This window comes from Crotalus tigris, unplaced genomic scaffold, assembly GCF_016545835.1.
Source record: "Crotalus tigris isolate CLP2741 ecotype Arizona unplaced genomic scaffold, ASM1654583v1 scf7180000020062.1902635, whole genome shotgun sequence".
Classification (NCBI taxonomy): Eukaryota; Metazoa; Chordata; class Lepidosauria; order Squamata; family Viperidae; genus Crotalus; species Crotalus tigris.
In genome coordinates this window covers 269,142-287,201 of record NW_024097841.1, presented here as the reverse complement: position 1 = coordinate 287,201, position 18,060 = coordinate 269,142, and the positions used below count along the sequence as shown (strand labels likewise).

Below are 18,060 nucleotides of genomic sequence, written 5' to 3'. Positions count from 1 at the left end.
AAAGTAAAAAGATGAGTCAGAAGTTGATGCTTTTCTTTTTCTTTTCCCTTTTACCATACAATTTTCCTCTGCTCCTTTTCTCCCCCATTTTACCATTGTTTTCATTTCTCTTTGTATTTCTGTATTGTATTTTATATTTTGATAAACTAATAAAATATTCCTCTAAAAGCAGTGATGTCTGCTTCTATGGCTTGATTATGTTCAAAAGAGAAAGTGAAAGAGAATGTTCACAGATGTAAAAGAGAAGATCCTGGAATTGAAACAAATCTCATCTGATGTAGAAAGATTACAATATAAAAATTGTTGAAATATTGGAAAATTATAAAATTTGGATTATCAGACAGAGGTGACAGTTGAAGTGGAAATACAAATGATAAACTAAGAGAACAATTTCTTACTGAATTTGCAAAAGAGGTCCCTTGAAGAAGCTTTGGAGATGGGAAAAAGAAAAACTAAACCCTACAAATGGGAAGGAGGAGAACAAGATTGGCTGGTTTGACAATTTAAACAGTTTAGAGAGTTAGACATATTTCTGTAAAATTCTGGCTTATACACTTTTGCTGTCAACTAGGAATGAAATGTTAATGATGTACAGATTTGCGTATATGAGAAGGGATGGGTTATGGGAAGAAGAGATACTTGCATGTAACACATTGTATTTGTGATGAAATTGAAAATCATTTCTTTCAATATTCTTTTTTCTTTTTCTAATTTTTTTCTCTTCTTTTTTCTTTTCTCTTGCATTTTTATTCTTTCTTTTTCTTTCCGAGTTTAGTTTATATTACCTTTCATTATTATTTTTTGTTATTAAAAAAGAGGAAACAGGTGCAGTGGTAAATGCATCCATGATCTATAGCAGAGGTCCCCAACCTTTTGGGTACCAGGGACCAGTTACATGGAGAGAGGGTTTTTTGCGGACTGGAGGGGGTGTGGTTTTGTGTGCTGACTGCATCCCACGGATTGGGCTTTGTTTGTATAGCCCAGTTGCTGGCATGCCGCTGCCCGGTATTGTCCACGGATCGGGGGTTGGGGACCCCTGATCTCTAGTAAATATTCCAAGGAATTCTAAGTTCAAGAGGACCTATTCTCATAATTGTGCATATGGTTGCAGTTTTACAAATCCTAATAAGAAGAGATTTATCAAGAAATGTGATTCAGCACCACTGGAGGCAAAGCCAAAAAATTTTTTTTAGCAACTGGCCCTTTTTGAAATGCTTCATACTAATATTTAATTAACAAACTCAGTGCTATTTTTGTAAAAAAAAAAAAAAAAGGTGCCGGAACTCACATCTTATTAATCTTTTATTTAAAAATTATATATTCAGTTCTTAACTTAAATTTAATTTATTGTATTTAAGGCAAATGATCATAGTAAATTCCAAAGTTTTGTCCAATTTTCATCCGGCAAATCTTCTCGACTCCTTTCCTTGCTGTTAGTATCTATGGCCGAATGTTATCCTCTGAGAAACCACAGATCAACGTACTCTGAAGGATCAAAAAGTCTCAGAGGTGGTCTGAAAAAGTTTGATGAACAAAAGTGCTGAAATTGTCTTAGTTTTCAACAAAGCTCTTGTTGGGGTGGCAATTAGATTCATCTGCACATTCACATTCACTTGAAGAAATGGGAATGGTATTCAGAGTCCTCATCAAATGCAACTATTTTTCTGGATATGTCTTTTCGAGAATGTACTCACGAAATCCACGAATCATTTCTCTTTCATTTAGTTGCAGTCTAACTGACAAGTTTCCAATTTCCACTTCTCCAAATGTCAGTTGAGTATTAACATCTTCAGGCCAATGTTTTTGATCAAGTATGCGAGACCAATACGGCAACTCATCGTCTTTGCTATCAAGCAATCTTTTTTCGATTGACTCTTTCAATTTTGTATAAAATGTACTTGGGTCAATGAGAGGATCCTTTCTTAAATCTTTTTTGTGAAATAAAATTCCATGAAAGCAAAGATCACGTACAGCAGCACCAGTGCATTTATTTATTTTTAAACAAGTTTTATTAATTTTTCAATTTTACATTCAGATATTTAGGAAGCAGTATGGTGATTGGGTAGTCAATATTCCAATAACAGAGTCTTTCATACATATCTCAGGTTACATCATTAAAAGTTCCCTCTCTATTTCCCTTAATTATTATATCACATTCAAGATAATACATTTCTAATTATAGCTCAATCAATCAAAACATTTGTCAATATAATTTTACTTATACATATCCAAGTCCTGTTTTTAAATTTTACCTAATTTCAATTACCATATTCCAATTTAGCCTTTAATATCCATGGTATTTAGATTTCAGGTAACCCAAATTTTCCTAGTTTCATTACAAAAATAGTTAACGTTTCTAAAATACGCATATTATTCAGTTAATTACATTCTTACTTTATTTCACAAATATATTCTATTTCTCATTCTAGTATCTCATCATTTACTAATAAGCTATCTTTTATTGTCACAAACCAACTTCCATATTACAATTCAAATCTATAATCTAATGGCTAATTTTCATTTCCCTTAGATTTATAAGTCCTTGATATTAAGCCAATCAATATCTTTAAATTCTCCTTAGCCCATTAGGTAAGATTTTAAGCTCTTCCATTATCAGTCCACAAAAAAAAGAGGAAGAGAAGGGGAGTCCCATTTTTGAATCTAACTCTAGCTTTCTTTTTGTGCCAGACAGGCTTCCATACCAGTGCCTTTAAATCCTTAGATGTGTCTTCCTTCATTCCTACACCTGTTATTTGAATCAAGGGAGAGCATCCAGTTATCAACTTTTCAAAGGAACTGGCCCCTTTGTGATCATTAGATTGTTGCCCTAATAACTTAAATCTCCATGTTTCATCTAAAATATTTGTCGTCAGTTCAGTCTTCCAGTTTCATCTGGCTAAAATAAAAGGTCATGTCCGGTATTGTAGTTGTTGTTTGGTCATCTGGGTTGTCTACATTCTCAATATGTTGTGTTTGTTGATCCATCTTAGTGTTGTTTTCTTCAGTTTCTGTTGCTTTTTGAGTTGCAGGTTCTTTAATTGGAATCAAAGTTTGACTGTCAGAGTTCTCGATAAATTGTATTTGTTGTTGTATAGAATCCTCTTTAATATTGATTTGTTCCTCTTCTGTTGTTTTTTTGGATTGTAAGTTCATCAGTTGAAATGTGGGCTTTAATTTGTAATTTTGAAGCAGTGTCTTTGTCTTTCGCTCTAGAGTTCATTAGCTCAGTGGCTTCAAGAATTTTTTCAAGTATGAGTTTATAGTTGAGTTGGGGGTAGAATTCCTCCATTTCTAGGGTGATTAAAGATAGTCCTTTAGTGGAGGCTATGTTTAATAAAAATCAGCAAATGTCCACCTCCACTGTTCCTAGAAGTTGTTTTCACAGCTGTTTCAAATTCTTATTTTTTTTAGATAATAGGAGGGACAAATCTAGTGAGTAAGCAGGCCCCACAGCCAAAGAAATTCACTTGCTGTACCAGGCTTCACCACAAGATGTCCCCAATAGCATATAACAGTGGTGGCAAACCTATAGCACGGATGCCAGAAGCGCACTCAGAACCCTCTCTGTGGGCATGCGCGCCATTGCCCCAGTCCTAGGCCGTTAGCTGGGTTTTATAAAACCTTTTCACTTTAAGGCCTCCACCACTGTGTGCAAAAAAGAAAAAGGTTCAATCAGTCAATTTCAACTTCTCGTGGGAAAAAAAATCTTGCAAAGTTGGAATTGATTGATTGAACTTTTTAGTCCCACTCAGTGTGCCATTACCACTGCAGCCATGCCCAGTCAATGGGCCACGCCCAACCGGCACCTGATGATGCATAAGTGGGTTTTGGGTTGCAGTTTGGGCACTCGGTCTCTAAAAGATTCGCCATCACTGGCATATAAAATCTTTTTCCAGACACCAGGGTTTTATCCAATTGAGAAATTTTTTTCCAACTTAACAAATAGATAAGGTAATAGATCCCTGTAACAATAGGAACTTTTTGGGACCCCAAATGTCCAAAAAGTACAAGTCCAGTTATTTAGTTGTTTAGTTTAGTTGTTCTTTTCTTTTCAAGGTTTTATTTTCCCAAGGTAGACAGATGCCGCTATGTTAAAAGCGGGGAAGAAATTTCAGGAGGCTTTCACAGGAAGATAGTTGGGATACAAGAAGGGAAAGTAGGGTCTCACCCAAATTCTCCGCAGTGCTTTTGTTGTGCTTTGTGGTGATTTTGGCTTTCGGCAGGCACAGCTTAGTGATCGGCCATGTTGATGGCCGATCTTTTCTCTGATGGTCCAAAGGAGCTGCCTCGGATCAAACGGAAGGGCTGCTGCCTTTCCGCGATGTATCGAGGGTCCTCCTCATGGGCATCATCCCTCCAGGGCGACTTAAGACCCTTTTCAGGGTCGCCTGACGAAGGGAAACCAGGAGGTGGAAAGAGCGCTCCCCTGCACATCCGCCAGCGCTGCAATCCGGAACCAGAAGAACAGCAACAGCGCATTTATAATAGGGCCCCAAATTCTGTCTTCTTTCTTCAAAAACTTGTACCAGTATTTTTATTTTCTTATTTGCCTTGAACAGGTCCATGTTGTGGTCCTGTAGATCCAAACTTAATTCTGATAATTCTTGGAGAGTGTCACACATCAATCCTAGGTCCAATAACAATTCTGTGGATGTGATTTTTCTTTTCAAGTCATTATAAGTGCATTTATCATTTTTATCTCTTGTAGCATTGCTTCTTCAAAATGATACACAAGTGATTCAAAATTATTCCACACAGCCAAAACTGTACGCAAACTAGATGACACCCATCGGGTACTTAAAATTCTCCTAATTTTCAGCAGCTCAGCCCCCAGTAATTCTGCACATAAATGCAACTCTCTACTATTCTTTGCCAAAGCATGTAAAGTTTATCAATAAATGATTTGAATCTATTTATTCCTGAAGTTTCCTTGACAGCATCGCTAATTCTAATCTGTGATTAGAACAACGCCAAACTATAATAGAAGGAAAATGTTCAGACAGCAATGTTTTCACTCTACTTTTACACCCTATCATCACAGCAGCACTGTCATACGTCAGAGAAACCAAATATTTTTTTAAATAATCTTCTGTTATCCCATAAGAGTGAAGACATTGGAGTAAGGAATCAAATACTCCTTCTGCCGTTACTTTTTCAAGTTCTACCAAGTCCAAAAACAAATTTATCAGTGAATTCATTCCAACACCTTCGATACAGCATCGAACATATACTATGAGGGTAGGTTTTTTTGCTTATTGTGGTTGATTCATCAATTATCAATGAAATTTTATTATTGGATTGAACAATTTCTTTAACCACAGTTTCCCTCATTTCTTCACTTATATGATTAACAATGTTAATACATGCATTTGTACAATAAAGAATATGACACATTTCAACCCATTTCTTGCAGATCAATATCATTTTCAAGATGGAATGACTGATTTTTCTTTGCTACTTTATATGCAGTTTGAAATTTTTTTGCAGTTATTATTTTTTCATGAGATAATGATATTAAAAAAATTCTCAAGAGTCATTTTTTCTCTTTCAGCAACTATTTTTAATGCTGCTTTATGTGCAGCAGATTCTCTGTGATCAAAAAAATTTTTTCAATGTGAGCTCAGCTGTTGCTTCCTATCTTTGCCAGAATAGGTTATCTCATTGTTGGTCCATTCTTTGGAAAGTTTCATTCCCATTTTCATTTCTAGTCCAAGAGTTCCAACTTTTCTACATGGCGTACGGCCAAGTTTCATTTTGCAAACACAGAACCATTCATTTTTCAAGCAAAAATAATTTTTTTGATCATAGGTCCAGCAGTCTGGCCAGTCATTTGTAGTTTGGCTTTGCTTCTCAAGATCAGATTCAGAAATATCAAAAGGCGTCGTTATTTTTGTGTGTTCTGTCATTGTGTCTGTTAATATTCTGGCCTTTTTATTAGCAGGACCGGTGATTGAGAAGTAATTAGTATTTTATTTTCATTTTTAAATTTGAAGTCACACTTTTACACTAAAAATTAAAAAAAAATATTCAGCAATGATTTTTTAAAATAAAGAAATTATTTACCTTTCACATGTAGTCAATCAATGTACACACACCCACACCCGTCAGTTGTGTAACGAAACATAACGGTTGCCGCCTGCAGTAAGCACTCAGCGCGCGACCACATGACCAATCACAGGTCCAGCAGTGCACACTTCCCAACAAATCCCACAAAAGGAGTCTTTCCCCCAAAGCAGCATGAGCTGAGTGAAGAGCAACCTTCACTAGTGTTTCTGAAAAAGTTGAAAATCTGTCAGAAAAAAGGTGCCAGAATGATGTTCCGTGCATTCTATGACAAAAAAGCCCTGAATAAACTAATTCAACTGCTTCAGCTTCACCTCATATATTCCTAACTGACTTTATCTGAGGAAAAAGGAAAAGTCATTTGGATTCTCCCATACCTGGTAACGAGTTCTGAGAACCACCAAGTTGGCCGAGAAAGAGGCCACATGAAAGAAAGTGGCAAAAGAAAGGAGGCAGAGATAGAACTCTGAGTAAGCTGAGCTTTCAAGGTGACAGCCTTCTAAGAAAAATGGAAGCCAGTTAAGGGCATTATTGAAAGACAAAGGAAGGAAAAATATTGTTTCTTTCTCCAAGAAAGGAGGAAGGTTTTAAGAGCTGTGTCCCACGGGTAATCCCAGGGAACTGCTAATGATCTTCTTGACAAAGGCCTATGAGAAACAGCGAAGGTATAACACCACTTTCTTTAACTTAATGTACGCACAGTGCATACTTGGTCTGCTGCGGTTCGATCGATGAAGGACCCACAGCCAAGAGAGAAAGAATTGCTCTCTGTAAATATACCCATAGGCTTACTTTCTACTTTGAGTGCTAGCTTAGGGGTCCAAACCAACTAAACATGTCTCGGAGATCCTTCCGGACACCACCACCCCTTTTATTCTCATCTAGCTGACCACCTTTACCCACAGGAATTGACACCCCTTTCACCTTCTCTGGCATGCTCAAAGGGGAAAGTACTAGACAGGGGAGGGGCTTATTTGTGGACAAACGCCCTTGTTTAATATGTGACAAAATTTGTGAAACAATAATTTTAGACGGAGTAAATGCAAGCCATACCTCCCATTCCTCAGCAGTTCAGCTTCAAAGGGAATAGCAAATCTTTCTGCTCCTGATCAAATGTATCATGATTAATGAGTTAAATGATTAACCTCTTTTTAAAAGCACTTTTACAAGCCCTTTCAGAAAAGGAGAAGGCAGCTTTATTACAGAAGATGTTTTTGTCTTCTAATCAAGAAAATTTTAGGAACTGTTTTGAAAAAAGCCTGCTCTGCAAACGACAGGTGAGGAGAAATGTTGTGGGAAAGACTGATTCCAGCTGGATCCCTCAGCTCAGCAGATTTGGTTGTTTGGAGCTCAGGAATACATGGAGCAATAAGAGAGAGGAAAGGGGGAGGGGAGCAAATTCACTTCCATAAGAAGATCTAGGCCATGAAGCCAAGTTACCAATGTAGGAGAAGGCTCCTTTCTGCCTAGGATGGCCAAAAACCTTTCAGGTAGCTTTGGAAATGTCCATAGAAGGCACCAAAATTCCAAAGGGATCTGCAAACCAGTTGAAACCTTTCCAGCTCTCCTCCCTGACAGCAGACTTAAGACACAGAAGGATCTTGACAGATTTGAATACTGGGCGCTATCCAACAAAATGAAATTCAATGGTGAAAAGGGGTGTTGTCTTACCTGAACGCCTTTTCTCAGCATGAGGAATGTAGAATCTATGAATGGGTTGATTTAGTCTTCTAGCCCAATCAGACCTATTATGACTCAAATCTAAAGTGACTTCTTTTGGTTGACGTTTACTGGGTGTCTGAGGTTGAAGGTTGGCACTTTGATCTGAAGCTGGAAGTGCATAACATTTTGGTCTATGTGGCATCTGTCTATTTGGACAGGCCAAGAACTGAAGACTTTCTAGCCAGATCAGTTCTGTTATCTGTGTGGCAAGGTTGGGCCACTTCACTTGGTTAACAAAGTTCTTATTTTTTGGCACATGTTGCCATTGTTTGGGGCTTAAAGATGTTTCAATCCTTTTCTCTCTGTTGCTTACATAGACGTAGAAGTGTCTGCTTTGATTGCAGATGTAGCTTGACATCACCTTGCTGTCTGCGTAGAAAGTGGTAGACTGTAGTTCAAGGCACAACGTCTTCGCTGTCAAGTTGGTCAGCTTTACAGCCAAAGTGGTACCACATAGCTCTAACCTTGGTATGGTGTGGCCTTCTTGCATTGTTAATCTCACTTTCCCTAAGAAGATACCAAGACTGCAGCACTCCCCGCTGTAGACTCTGACGCATCTTATGGTCGCAAACAAGATGACGTAAGTGTGGCTCTCCCCGCTGTAGAGTGAGACGTATCTTAAGGCTGCAGTCACCTTCGTAGACACGTCTAAGGAAGTGTCCAATTCTTTCTTCTGCACTGGGGCAGGTGAGCTGGAGACGTACGTACACTGCACTTGCATGCCTTGGAGACATCTTGGGAGTACACTCCATGACTCCCAGTCTTGAAGACATTGTTTGTCTTGTTTGTCCTCTATGGACAAGGCTAAGTTGTTGTAATTGTTACTTGTCTGGAACACTGTTGCTACCAAAACAGGTTTGGTTGTCACAAGCGTGCAGTGTTGTAGGTGTGATTTTATAGGGTTCAATGGGGTGGCAATGATGGGGAGATCTCGTGACCTAGGTATCGCGACATCAACTCTGTGGCTGACCGCCGCATCTGGTCATTGAGATTCCTCTGTTCGTCTACCCGGTTTTGGGGGGCTTGTGGCTGGCTGTGGCGCTCTCATCTGTGCATTCTGGAATGAGCTTAGGTTGTCCACGTAGGCCTGTTCATGGCTGTGAGAACTTTCCCTTCCTAGACTTTCCAACTTGGGCATTGACATGGCATCTTTCAACTCTCTCTGCAGGTTCGCTTCTATTGCAGCTGCCTCTTTTGCTCTCTGTTGTCGCTGGAAAATCTTAAAGTTGGCCTGAGCTTTGGCCAAGTCTTCTCTATGTATCTTGTCATCTACTGTTGCTTGTGCAGCGGCGTCAGCCATTGCGGTATTGATCCGTGCTTCCCTGAGACAGGCGGCAATGCTCTGTGCCCCTGAGGCTCGAGATGCATGGCTCTGGTGAGAAGATGCCTTTGAATGGTGGGAGGGTCCTGCGATATGCGATTGTTGGGACACGCTGGAATGTACCTTGGACATGTGGCGAAAAGATGAGGCCTTTCCAGACACATGGGATGGATCCACGTGCGACCATTGGGATGGTGCATGTGAATAGCGGGAGACTTTGGACTCGGCTCTGTCGACCGGTCTGCTTCTCTGGTGAGGCTTGGGCTATGGGGAACACTCCTTTTGTTCGTGGTAGAGTTTGTAGAATCTCTCCCAGCCTCTTTCGTTGCGGCTGTGGATGGTGTCCCATTTCTTCATCACATGTGAGTTCATGGATTCTGTGGGCTGGTTGGTGTATCTCAACTAGGCTGGTTGGTTGAACCCCTTCTGCTAGACCAGTAGGACACTCTGCTATGGCTATGGTAGGTTCAGTGTTCTTCTCAGCTATTTTGAAGAGAATTTGAAGAACTTCTCTCTTTGACCACTAGGGGTCGCTACTTGTAGATCAGCTTCTGAGGTGCTGTCTGTGGGTGGAGATGCCGCTGGGTGCGTTCTCCTGCGTTTGTGGGTACTTCAGTGCAGTTCACCCCTCCACCACTAGGGGTCACTTGCTGTGGTTCAGCTACCAGGGTGCTCTGGCTTCGAGGTTCACCCTTTGTCCACTAGAGGGGCTTCTCTGGGTGTGATTAAAGGCATGCATGTAGTGCCTCCTTTAACCACTAGGGGCGTCTGAAGAAAGGCCAGCCAAATTCTTCCTATTACCACGTTACTGTTAGTGGCCACTGAGAGAATGTAGAGGTACAAACTCCCACCTGGTACTGTTGAGCTTGTGATAATAGCCAAAGAGACTTGGCTTTGATTTCTTCTGCCTAAGTTCCTTCAAGCTGGAACAGCTTGGTGTTCAGCTCAAGTGAGTGAGTGAATGCTTCTGGTAGGTTCACTCTGTGCCCTCTAGGGGGTATTGGTAGCTTGGGATAACTTTAAATAACTTGCACTTTAACTAACAGATTTGCTCTGTGTAGTTATTTATGCGCGCAGTGAAGTACTTTCTTTCCCTCTGTTGTGTACTGAATTAATTGTGGCTGTTGTAACTCAGCTAAAAAAAAATTTCGCATGACCACCAGGGGGTGCTTCTGCGATGCTATGTGGGGTTGGTTCTGCCTCTGTAACCAGATTCCTCATCTCATAACATTGGCTGAAATTCCGAGCATTCCTAGGGCCTGTGTCACTATAGCAACAAATGAGTTTATTGAAGGGCAATCAGCCTTCCTTGCTAGCAAACTTGTGGAGAAGAAACAAATTTGTTGTCAGTTCTTTGTTTCAGGCTGCGTACTTCACTGGCAAAGAGAGGAGGGGGATAAAGCCCAAGCTCCTTTTGGTGTTAAAATTCAAACTTTTCATGCAAGGAACAAAAGTGTAGATTTTTCTTTTCTCTTCGCTATAAACATTAGCTTGTGAACAGATCCAAAGGTAATTTTAAATCAGATACAAGGCACTTTTTAACTTTGAAGCGTTGGCTAGCAAGCGAATTAACAAAACAATGCCTCTGAATCACTCCTTGAAAGCTGTCTTTTATACAGACACGCTGGCTTTGCTATCCCAGAAATTTCTTTGCAGGCAATTGAAGGAGATTAGTCACATAGTTACTAACAAGAAAGTATCTGCTTTACTTCCCCAAGGGTCAATGTAGAGAAAAGGCTAACAAATTTGATTCTTTCTTCAAACTGTTGCAGCTTTGAGAGAAGAATTAATCCTTGCCAACTTACTATTTGCTTCCAAAAGATGGCATGAATTATGAGTATTTTCTTACTATTCTGACTCAAATCTAAAGTGTCTTCTTTTAAATGCAGTCAGATAGTTAACTCAAAAGAAACGATCTTATAATAAACAAAATATATTTTAACGAGAAAGATTACTTGCATTCACGCTGTGGTTGACATTCTCGAAAATACATCTTTGTCCATCCTTTAGATCATCCCTCTAGGTAAGAAAATATTGCTCTTCATACCATCTTTATAATGACTCAGGTTCATTGAGTGACCTTCCATGGCCCATGCTTCTTACAGACAAAGAGATTCCCATGTGGCTTGTGTCCAGGAAGTCTCCCAATGACCTTTGGAACTCCTCCCACTGACCCATCAACATACGTAGCATTTAATCCAATAACTGCCAGACACTCCAAAATAGAGCTATATGGTGCATAGAGCTATATGGGCCAGAATAAGACCAAACAATCAAAGTTACCACGCCTCTGCAGGGTCTGACCATGCCCCAGTTTCGAAAGGGCGAAGCGAATGATTGTGTGATGTGATGGCTCCGAACTGCTGACACTAACCTAACTGCTGGTAATGATCAGGGAGGGGTGGATTCTATATTCCTCATGCTGAGAAAAGGCGTTCAGGTAAGATAATGCCCCTTCTCCAGCATGTAGAGGAATGTAGAATCCACGAATGGGACATACCAAAGCCCCTATGATTCCACAGGTGGGAAGCAGGTTGGTTAAATGTCGGTGCTGAAATGGACCACTTGTTGTAAAACCCGATGGCCAAAAGCGGCCTCTGCGGAAGCAAACTTGTCGAGTTTGTAGTGGCGAGTGAATGGTGAAGGGGACAATCACGTAGCCGCCTTACAGATGTCCTCTATGGACGTCTGAGTCTGCCACGCTGCCGATGTTGAAGCGCTATGAGTAGAGTGCGCTGTCAGGTGGCTTGGGACAGGTAAAGAATAAGCCTGGTAAGATTGAGTGATACAGGCCTTGATCCACCTGGCTATAGTAGAGGAGGAAACCTTCTGTCCCTTGGAAGCTGAGTGGAAAGAGACAAACAATGCCTCTGATTTGTGAAAGGAAGCTGTCCTCTTAATGTAATAACGCAATGCCCTACATACATCTAGGTAATGCCACTGCTTTTCTAGTGTGTGAGAAGGATTGGGACAAAAGTTTGGTAGTACAATGTCCTGAGCCCGGTGAAACAGTGTATTCACCTTGGGAATGAATGAGGGATCTAACCTCATCACCATTCTGTCCTGATAGAAGGTACACAGGTCTTCCCTAACTGAAAGAGCAGCCAGCTCTGACACGTGCCTCGCCGACGTGAGACAAAATGTGAAGAGGACAAGACCTTATAGGTTCAAAGGGAGACCTAATGAGTGCCTGCAGAACCCAAGGTAGTTCCCAAGATGGATACCTGTGTACTACTGGAGGTCTGGTGTTGGAGATTCCTTTCATAAAGGACCGGACCCTGGGATGATGGGACAATGGAGTGGCATTGGCACAGATGAACACCATGGAAAGAGCGGTCACCTGTCTATGCAAGGTGTTGGGCGCTAAGCCCTTATCCACTCCATCCATGAGGTATTCAAGAATCATTGGAATAGTGACAGAAGAGATAGACAAACCCTTACAGGTACACCAATCACAGAAGTTCTTCCAAGTGGCATCATAGATCCGATTCGTCACCGGCCGTCTGGAAGCTTGGATCATAGCTATCACCCTTGAAGCCTCAAGTCACTTTGACTTTCGGAAAGGACGATCTCCTCTGCCGCGAAAGGGCCGCTTAGCCTGGAATTGTGGCTTTGGCTTGTCTCTGTAGCTGAACCGGTCTGATGAGCGGTCTGGCCCTGCTTGAAATGGCCGATACCTGCTCCAGGTAGTTCGGTCTGAGCCAGACTTAAACGACGGACGCCGGTTGTATAGAGAAAAGGTCTGCCTGTTTTTTTTGACAATATGAGCTAGTATCTTCAACTTTTCTGAAGACCTGATCTTCAAAAAAGGAGGAAAAAAAAATATCCAGGGAAGAAGCTGGACAAGATAATCAAACAACAGATCTGCAAACAGCTAGAAGCAAGCAAAGTTATAACCACAAGTCAAAAAGGGTTTGTCATAAACAGATCATGCTAAACAAATCATATTTCATTGTTTGACAAAAAATTAGTGGGCTGGTGAAATGCAGTGGACATGGTATACTTGGATTTCAGTAAAATACTTGACAAAGTAGACCACAACCTACTTCTTGGTAAGCTAAAAAAATGTGGGATAGACAGTATCACCAGGTGGATTTGTAGCTGACATATCAGTTTTAAAATGATCATGTTGCAATCTACTTTCTAGGCAAAAAGAGACTTATTTGAACCATAACTTAAGTCAAAACTAAAGAAGCAATTAAAATGTTTACAATGAATAAAACTCCAGAATCCAATGCTATTTCTGCAGGATATTATAAGGCTCATTAAGAAATCCTGACTAAATCTTGAATTCAAATAATTAATGAGATTCAAGTATGTGAAGAACTTCCTCCATCACGGAAAGAGGCCTTTATTTCCTTAATTTATAAAGGGAGAGATAACACACATCAGTAGCCCTATTTGAGGATCACGCCAATCAACTGGAAAGGGGATTCCTTAATTTGACATGGTGAATAGGCTGCATTTACTAAGTGAAGATTGCTCACATTTTGCTCTGGATTTATTTGTATCATAGCCAACAGCTACACAGTTAATAAACTTAAACACACACACACACAGAGACACACACACACACACTCCTGAAGTACTCCTGTCTGCCTCAGCATTAATGCTCTGAGATGATCCATCCTTGTCTATGGGCTATTTTTGGAAGATCAGTGGACTTCTGTGTACCTGTTTTCCAGAAGACTGTCAGAAATGGGTTGAAAAACAGTCCGGCCCAGTGGGTGGGGGAGAGAACATGTGAGCTGAGAAGAGGTTCACATAGCAAACTGAGAAAGTTCCCTGCTGCCTCCTCCTAGCCTGTCAGCTGCCCCACTGACTATGGACTATTTTTGGAGAGATGCTTGACAAAAAGCTGGTAAACAGGCTCATCAGTCATCCTCTTCCTCAGGGACATACGCAGGCACTGCTAGGTCAGACTCTTAATGGACGTAGTCCAGCAGTTTGTTCTCATAGTGCTCAAACAAGGAAGGAAGCCCACTAATCTCCCTGCTATTCCACTCTCAGATAGTCACATTTCATCAAGGCTAATAATCATTGATCCCAAAGGTTTCCATGAATTGGCCGAACCCATTTTTCAAGCCACTTAAGAAGGAGCTAATACTATATTTCATAATAGTGAATTTCAAAGTTTAATTATGCATTGTGTGGAAAAAAAAAAAAAAGGCCGTTGGCTGTCCTGACCCTTCCAGGATTCAATTTTACTGAATGGGCCTCTAGGTCTAGTATTTTGGGAAAGAGAAAAACAGTTTCTATGTGCCCATTTAATCCACATCATGCCCAATTCTGTAGATTTCAAGCATATCTCCTCCTTTCATTTGCCTCCTTTCTAGAGAAGCTGCTCCAACCCCTTCGTCATCTTAGCTGTCCTCCTCTGAACCTTTTCTAGCTCTATTGTCTCCTTTTTTGGGGAGCAGCTACCAGAACTGCACACAGTATTCCAGATCAGGTTACACTATGGATCCATATAAGAACATTAGGATATTGCCATCTCTGTTTTCAGTGCCACTTCTTATTACTCCCAACATGCTGTTGGCCTTTTTTTTTAATACAGCAGATGCTCACTGTGTCAGCACCTCCATTGATCTGTTGACCATTGCCCCAAGGTCTTTTTCCTCATCAATCATTGTTAGCTGATCCTGTTAATTTGTATGAGCACTTACAATTTGGGGTGCCAATGTGCATCACTTTACCCTTCCTCACATTGAATGGCATCTGCCATTTTGATACACATTCCCCTAATGTGCAGATATGTCTTACTGTTATTACTACTCTGAACAACTTAGTGTCATTAGCAAACCTGGCTATTCCATTAGCCATGCCTGATTCCAGATCATTTATAAATGTGTTAAAAAGCACCTGTCCTAGGACAGAATCCCAGGATTCCTATACTTTAGCCAGTTCTTTATCTGCAAAAAGATCTGCTTTTATTCCATGGCTGTTCAGCTTACTAAGAAGTCTTTGATGAGGAACTTTATCAACAGCTTTTTGAAATCTAAGAAGATATTATCTACTGGCTTGCCCTCATCCATATGATTATTATCACTCTCAAAAAACTAATAGATGAATTAGATGGACCTTTCCTACATGAAAGAAAGGTCTTCCTGTTAGATCCTGATTATCTGTGGGATCACATTCTCCCAACAATTTCTACCCACTTGTTGAGACCTGGAAAAGAGGACTCCCTCTAAATCCCATCATTTTGGGAAAATCTCTTGCAGGATTCCCGCGGTTGAAGCCTCCCATTCAGTGTCCCCTTCACTGGAAAAGCACTGCCCTTAGTATCAGGTTGGCCCCAGCTGGCTTGCTTTTTGCAATTCCATATTGACCAGGCTATTTCAGCAAGATTTTGGGCTGAAGGAATCGTTTTAATCTCTCCTGAAGTGGATGGTGTTCCAGTTGTTCCTTGGAGCATGGAATACTACCGATTAAATTGTTGATGCAGTGTTATTTTATTATTATACGTTATTATATTTTTATTATTATATGTTTCTACTGTTTTGTTTTACTCTTATTACTGTTTTAGGAGTTCAGTAAGCTGCTGCTGCATCAGGCATGACTCAAGTGGTATATAAGACTATTGAAGTAAAATAAATAGATAAAATAAATACTTAGGCTACAAAGTGAAATTGGCTAAATTCATGTCAACTTTACTCCAGCACCAGATGGCCTAAATTATTAAGTGCTTCAGAAAAGAGAAGTGTGCTAATTCGGGCAGTAGTGGGATTAATATATGTGAACAACTGGTTCTCTATGGATGCCGCTTCTGGAAATCTGTTCTGGGCCTGGGCAACAAAAAATTAGCTACCTGTTCTCCTGAAGTGGTGCGAACCGGCTGAATCCTACCACTGAATTCGGGACACAATCAGCAATACATTTTAAATTTAATCAACACATGGCCTCCTGTAATAAAACCATGTGCATTTCCAGAGTTCCTTAAGAGTAAAGTAAATGCTAAAGACACAGAGGGGAACTGGGAAGAGAAGGTGAATTAAGGAGACCAACTGCCTTGAAACCCCACAAGAGGAGGGCATGGATTAAATTAAAAGAAGTAAACAACGTTGCATCACTCTATGTTTTTATATTAACCTCCAAGCATCAGTGAGGCAAGATGGAAACTGAGAATTGCATACAGAGGAGGAGTTTGGGAGATGCAGCTCTTCTGCAGCTGGGAAATGCGGTTGAGGCATCTCTACCAGCGCAGGCCTGAGTTGTGGTTCTGGATCTGGGAAAGCCCTATTGTCAGAATCAGAGCCATCACAGGGCTGGAACCTGGTGGTACTCATCGCTCAGCCTAATGATCATTCACTTATTAAAAAGTAACATTCCCAGAAGTAAGGGTCGCTTAATAGGGTAGTATTGCTTTTTCAAGTGAAACTTAAAATACTCATGAGATTAAGTTGATAGCCCACAAATAAATTCTGGTGTTGTTGTTGTTTTTGTAAAAGCATCACTGGGTCCAGTGGTCCGTCCCAGCAAATTTTTCCTCTATAGCTTGCTGTCTAATTAGCCTTTTTATCCACATATATATTTTTTTATATGCAGCACAGCCTTTTCTAAATTGGTTTTCAGATAGACAACTACTTTTAGACAATCATTTGTCCAGGATAGTAGAAGGTCTTCTGCCTTGGGCAGGCAGTTGTACTAGAAGACTCCAAGGTTAGAATACTGATGGATCGGTTCTTTGATCTGACCCCATCCAAAGCTACTTCATATGCTCTGGTCACATCTCAAAAGGGGGTATTAGAGAGCTTGGAGAAAAGGACAACCAAGATAATCAGGGGCTTGAACAAAGGATATAGCAATCGAGGCTGCTTATCTCAGAAAACAAGCTTAGAAAGAAATAGTACTGAAATACAAAGATAGACAGGTATGCATGCTTTAGCTCTCTGTATTCTTAATTCTTATTTTGCCCAGTCTTCACCGTTCCTAACTGCATGTTAACTCTTAAAGGCAATATTTTTTCTCCTGATTTCTCAAGACAATGTCTCTTCCAGCTAGTTTTTGTCCCTTGGACACCTGCCTTTGTAATAGGCTCAGGTTCATTTGAGTTTGATCTGATGGGATTGCTTAGATCCTGCATAAAGATATCAAAGATTCATTTCATTGTCTCATGTGATAAAAGCTCATCAGTGAATGGACGTAATCTAATATGCATTTGGCATAAACTTTTATCTTTTCTCCTGTGATTTCATACAGGAGTTTCAGCTTCATGAAGTTCTGGGACACCCAAAGAACACAGCATAATTTTGGTGAACCCACCAGTCCCAAAACGTGGCAAGACTTACCTCCAAGGGTCATCCCTGCTTCGTAGCATTTCCTCAGCCGGCAGGAGGGACAGTTTTTCCTTCGGAATTTATCAATGGTGCAGTCATTTCGGCTGGCACAGAGATACTTTTGTTTACCTTAAAAAAGTCACAGTGAAATTTGTCATTAATAGATCAGGGGAACAAGCTGGAACAGGTGGGGTGGGTGACTCTTGCAATTAAAAACACATAAATACATCAATGTATCAATAAATATACAAATCATATCAGATTTGAGGGGTTTTAATCAAGGAAATGGAAGTGCAATCAAGCAAAAATGATAGGGAGTGAGGAATGATGTGCCTGCCCACAGTTTTGTTTGTGCACCTGAATACTGGAGAATCTACATCTATGTAACGTGTCATGCTACCTATGGGGAGAAATGTATCTCTGCCCCAAAGATGCCTCTGGCAGAGGCAGGTCAGAAGCAGGGCCAATTCCAGTTGCTGAGCAAAGGCTGGAAACGAGATGTTTGGGCTGCCACACCTCTGCTCCTGCTGGAAGAGCACGACCCACTGCCAGGCCTCAAGGAAGAAGCTCAGCAGGCCCCACCAACTCTGTACGCAGCTGGCGGCAAATCCAACAAGCTGCGGTATAGAAGGGTGCAGGATATTCTCACACTGAAATCTAGGATAGGAAAAATCA

At 40.6% G+C, this 18,060-nt stretch overlaps 1 protein-coding gene across 1 annotated transcript in view; it reads right to left on the bottom strand.

Moving 5' to 3' along the window:
* The window catches only part of AR (androgen receptor), a 209,445-nt gene that overhangs the window by 54,024 nt on the left and 137,361 nt on the right, over nucleotides 1-18,060 (bottom strand). The window contains exon 3 of the mRNA XM_039365373.1: nucleotides 17,398-17,514. Within this exon, the coding sequence (XP_039221307.1) occupies nucleotides 17,398-17,514 (117 nt within the window). The remainder of the gene's footprint in view (nucleotides 1-17,397; nucleotides 17,515-18,060) is intronic.